Source organism: Apteryx rowi, unplaced genomic scaffold, assembly GCF_003343035.1.
Source record: "Apteryx rowi isolate R43461 unplaced genomic scaffold, aptRow1 scaffold_595, whole genome shotgun sequence".
Classification (NCBI taxonomy): Eukaryota; Metazoa; Chordata; class Aves; order Apterygiformes; family Apterygidae; genus Apteryx; species Apteryx rowi.
The window spans coordinates 13,396-18,267 of record NW_020450866.1 but is presented as its reverse complement, the minus strand read 5'-3'; the positions used below and the strand labels follow the sequence as shown (position 1 = coordinate 18,267).

The window sequence follows — 4,872 nt, the reverse complement described above, 5'->3', positions numbered from 1 at the left end:
TGAGGCCAGGAGCTGATTCTATTTCTTGTCACAGAGTAAGAAAGTTCTTAAAGGGTCCAACTTTGGATCCTTGTGGGGAAAAAAATTTGATCCTGCTGTGAGAACTAATTCCTTTTAGGTCATTTGGGTCTCCTGTTTGAAGCAGATACAGTATGATCCATACTGTGCTTGTCAGCAGAGGATGTATTTTTGATACCTGCTTTCTCAAGTGAGAGAATGGAGGAGATGCAAGTCTCAATGCTAATACATGGTCTCACTCAGGCATATATATATTTTTTGTAAGAGTTCATACTGAATTCTTATTGTAGATGTTCTGGAGTTTCAACCAGACCAATAGATTGATGTACCTTATTTCCTTCTCAAAGCTGCATGCATACAAGACAGAGACCTGGTGGCTGTAAGATGGATTATTGCATTTTACTTGACAGGACAAAATGATTTAGGTAATCCTCATGGCTCCCCCATAGCTATTATGGACATACCAAGGGCCAGAATGGTTTTCTAACCAAATGGTCGCTAAGAAAATATCTGTAACAGTAAGCTCTGAAAAAGCCAAAGCGGATTTTCCTGTCTCCTAGAGCACATGCCAGAAGAGCTAAAGCAGTATCTTCTGTTCGCCACAGACATCTTTAAAATGACCACTTGGGTCAGCGGCACAGTGGGCTAGTCACTGTTTTGGCATCCCCAGGAGTAGAGCACGTGCGGACAATCGCTCAGGGGAAAAGCAGAATTTAGCAACATCCTCATCCCCGTTCCATGACATCCCTTTCATCTCCTCCTCTGCAGTACCGTGCTCAGGAGAGATGGTAGTTAATGGTCCACCACTTACACTGTAGGGACGAAGCGCCAGGGGCTACTTTTGTATATGCTATGAGCTAAAATCCCTCTGAGCTTGGCTATGAGAGGTACGTGCACAGCCACAAGGAAACAGATGGTACAGCTAAGTAACATATCAGTGATTTGGTATTCAAGCTAAGGACTTTTTTTTTCTATACAGTGCTCAACGATTTATATTCATTTTGTTGTGTGACTGCTCCATGGACTGTAAATGATAAACGATAAAAGACAAATGGATTAAGCTGTCAGCATCTTAGCAAAGATCCATTGATTTATACCACCTAAGGAAAGGGCCTGATATTTTCTCCGCTTCCTGAGGGAGGGGGGAAGAATGTCTAATGAAGCTTGGAAAATTTGTTTGGTTGACAGCAATAATCAGCCAATGGTTCAATATCAAACCTGTTAATTTGGTATCTGACCTTTTTTTTTTTTTTAAATAGATTGCATGATTTGTAACTATCTACTTAAAAACGATTGCCGTTTTAATAGAGTGATCTGTGTTAAATATTGGGGACTCATTCTTAGTTTGTTTCTCAAGAGCAATGATGTTTTATCCTGATCATGTTTATTCTGAAGGGCTATCTGTGTTCAGTTCATGTTTCCTTTATATGCCATTTTAATAATTTCATATTGATCTAGTTTGTGTGTGTATACATATATATAAAGAGAAGGAGGGAGGGAGGGAGATACTGTATGTAGATAACTTTATCTGTGATACAGGTAAAATTTAAAAATTCTTGAAAATAGTTATTTGATAATTGTAGGTATTAAAATTGGGTACATAGGAGTTCCTTAGTCTTATTTAAAATTCAGACAGGTTATACAGTTTTTTAAATCAGCTTTTATTTTTTCTAAAAATATAAATAGATCATAAATACCATGTCTCAAATACTTCAAGAGCATAAGCTATACAACAATAGCTTCCAAAATTAATTTTTTGTTAAATATGTATTAAATCAGTTGATATTATGAATATACCATTAGAAATGAAATGAAATAGGTCTTCTGTTTAAATTATTTACTAAATATTGAAAATATAAATAGGCAACATTAGAAATGAATAAATATTTTAAATATAATAAATAGGTTCCTAGAAGGAAATGAGAATATATATAAATGCAAACCATTGTTACTATTTCTGGTTCTTAAAACAGAACAACACTGTCATCTGCCACATGACAGATTTGTAACAAAGGATTGTGCCTGAATTAAAACATTCAAACACTGAAACTCCTGGTATTTTTCAAATAGCGAACAGCCCTCACAGTTTTCTCCATAAACGAAGTAAAGTCTCGGAGGATAAGGTGTGTGGTGATTTTCTCTATCCAGGTCTTATCCGACTTCAGCTTTGCAAGAAGGGACTTCTGGGTGGCTGAGTCTGGGATGATCACTTCATCAGGATTTATCACCTATGAAAAAAGCCAGTAAAGGTGCAATTGTTAGAACATTATAATCAGTCTTGTCCATAAGCATCAGTTTATATGTAGAACATGCTTCCAACCAGCTGCATATGCACCCTCTCCCTGCTGGTTCTGTTGGACCTCCATGGGACATGCGCTTGTGTATAGCCCCACTTCCTCTGTGTGATTTGAGGTACCTTTATGTCTGGTGTTACTGCTGCTGAAGAATCAAAGGGTCTTCTTTAATCTATAAAATATGTTCTGGTTTGAATATAACCTCTTTCATTCCTGGCAAATACACTGCACTGAATAGGTCAATGCATGTTTTCTTGGTATCTGCTAACAGTGTGGTTAGTTGGGATGATGCTGAATGCAGTTTGTCCTAGTCCGTAATGGCTACTATGTCTTGAGTCATAAATTATTTGGATGATGTTCCCCTTCTCTCTCGTTTTTGTAGTAGATTACAGTTTCCAAAGATGCCAAGCAGGTTTAGCTGCTTAGTTCTTCTTTCCAGGCATTTAGGCTCACAGGAGATTAAGTCTTACCAACTTTCATTGATGTGTGGGATCCTAACAGCAAGATGTGTAACAGGAATCAGGTACCTAATTCTGACTGACAGTGGTGGCAGCTGGATACCCAAATGCCTTTTAAGAACTTCTGCTATGAAGTGTCTGCATGACCTTTGAAAATAGCAATTACTCCCCCAAATTACTGAGCTGTTTTAGACAATCTGATTTGAGTTCTAGAAGTCTAACAATAAACAAAATATCTGCTTCATCCTGTTTGTAGGCTCTCTACTACCCTTTAACAAATGACAAGAGCATGTGTACCTCCTTCTCAAACATATTCCTTGTGGAAGTTTTGCTATTGAGCTTTTCATTAGATCCATTATGTTTAATTTTGCTTGTTCTAACTAATCTATCTTTTTTTTTTATTTTCAAAAAGGCTAGTCTCAGTTATAAAACAAACTTTCTACAAACTCATATATGAAGTTTGAAGTCAGTAGTCAGTTGTCTTCTGATGACAAGACTATTATTCTAAGCTATTAAAGTGTGAAAAAGCAGTTCAGCTCCCTTTCACTTAAAGAATGGTGAAGTTACATACGTTAGTAAAGGTATTATAAACACACAATGGGCTTTTCAAATGCTGAAAAACACCTTGTAGCAAATTTCCGCCTTTCTTAATTCTGCAGTCCTTACTCACCTGGGTGATTCTCACTCATGTTAATAACCCTTAACATGAATACATTCTTTGTCATCAGTGAAACTATTTGCCTGAGTAAGCACTGCAGGAATGAAGTGAATTTTCAAAGCACTCCAAAACACAGAAAAGAACTCTCAGAAGTAAGTATCATTTAGTTTACTGAATCAAAAAGAGCCAGGTGTTTGTAAAGGAGTAAGACTTTTTTTCTATGATGATTGCAAGCAAGAAATACACTTCTTCAATATGCAGCACCTCTTACTTAGTCAATTCATTAACCTAATTCTGAATGTAACTGCTTTCATTGGTTTTTAAACTACTGGTGTTTGAACATAACATAGAACTTCTGCTTGAAAGTTTGTTTTTGAGAGTTCTGAAAACTAATAATTGTTAAAAATTGTATTTGTTATTATTTGTGGGGGTTTTTAATACTTATTTTTACTTTTTAGGCATCTGTGACTTTAGGAGGTTAGGACTGAACTGCATTTCCTTAATTACGAATAAACTTAGGAGAAATCTTACTACTTTTTATCAGCCAGGCAGCATTATTATATTTGTTCTTAAAACCATATGATGCATTTAATTGTTGGAGTTGGTTTGCAAGTTAGAAATAACAATAGAAAGTAGGAAGGAGAATCATTTCTTAAAAAAAGCTTGTAAAATCCATAAGTTAGTCATAAGGGTAAATATTTGAGCATAAGGAGCTATGTAGCCGTCAACCTGCTCCTACTGAAAGAAATAAAAGCGGAAAATGTTCAACTTTACATAGCATCCTATTTCTCCGACTATATGCCAATGCTAAGCTGTAAGAGTTATCTGAGTAAATAAAAAGGAAAAAAACTCACCATCTGTCTTATGGTGGTTGCCAGATGCTTTGTGCTATAGCACAGCGATTCAACTTTTTGCCTTTCGCTAGTGAAAGTTTCTTGTACATATTCAAGGTATGTCTGAAACGTGAAAAGCCCGCTGGAGATTTTCCTCAGGCATTTCTCCTAAAATGAGAGAAGGGGGGGAGAGTCACTGAGGGCTCAGAAACGCCTCGACGCCGCCCGTGCCCGCATGGCGCAGGGAGGCGGCAGCGCGGCCGCGGAACCGGGGGCCCCCGCGGCGCCGCCCGCGCGTCCTTCTGCCGCCTCGTGCGCTTGCGGCTGCGGTCGCGACTGGACGGGACGGGACGGGACGGGGAGGGGGGTCCTGAGCCCTTGCCTCATTGAAGCCGGAGAGGAGGCACCCGTCTTCCTCCGTCACCTTGGGGAGGTTGAGGTTGTTCTGGACGAGCATTTCCATGCTGTTCTCGCAGACGGTAAACTTCTCGCACATCTGGGGAGAGACGACGGGAAGCTTCAGCGCACCTTGCCGGCTGTGTGTGTGTGCGTGTGTGCGCCCCGGCCCCGGCCCCGGCCCCGGCCCCGGCCCCGGCCCCGGCCCCGGCCCC

At 39.5% G+C, this 4,872-nt stretch overlaps 1 protein-coding gene across 1 annotated transcript; it reads right to left on the bottom strand.

Moving 5' to 3' along the window:
* Positions 1–1,909: 1,909 nt before the first annotated feature.
* On the bottom strand, positions 1,910–4,763 carry IL6 (interleukin 6). Its single transcript, XM_026082839.1, has 3 exons — positions 4,644–4,763; positions 4,283–4,429; positions 1,910–2,246 (listed from the first exon to the last, which is right to left on the bottom strand). Exons 1-3 carry the CDS (start codon positions 4,755–4,757, stop codon positions 2,055–2,057), a joined length of 453 nt encoding a protein of 150 aa, XP_025938624.1. The 5' UTR covers positions 4,758–4,763; the 3' UTR covers positions 1,910–2,054.
* Between the last annotated feature and the right edge of the window lie 109 nt (positions 4,764–4,872).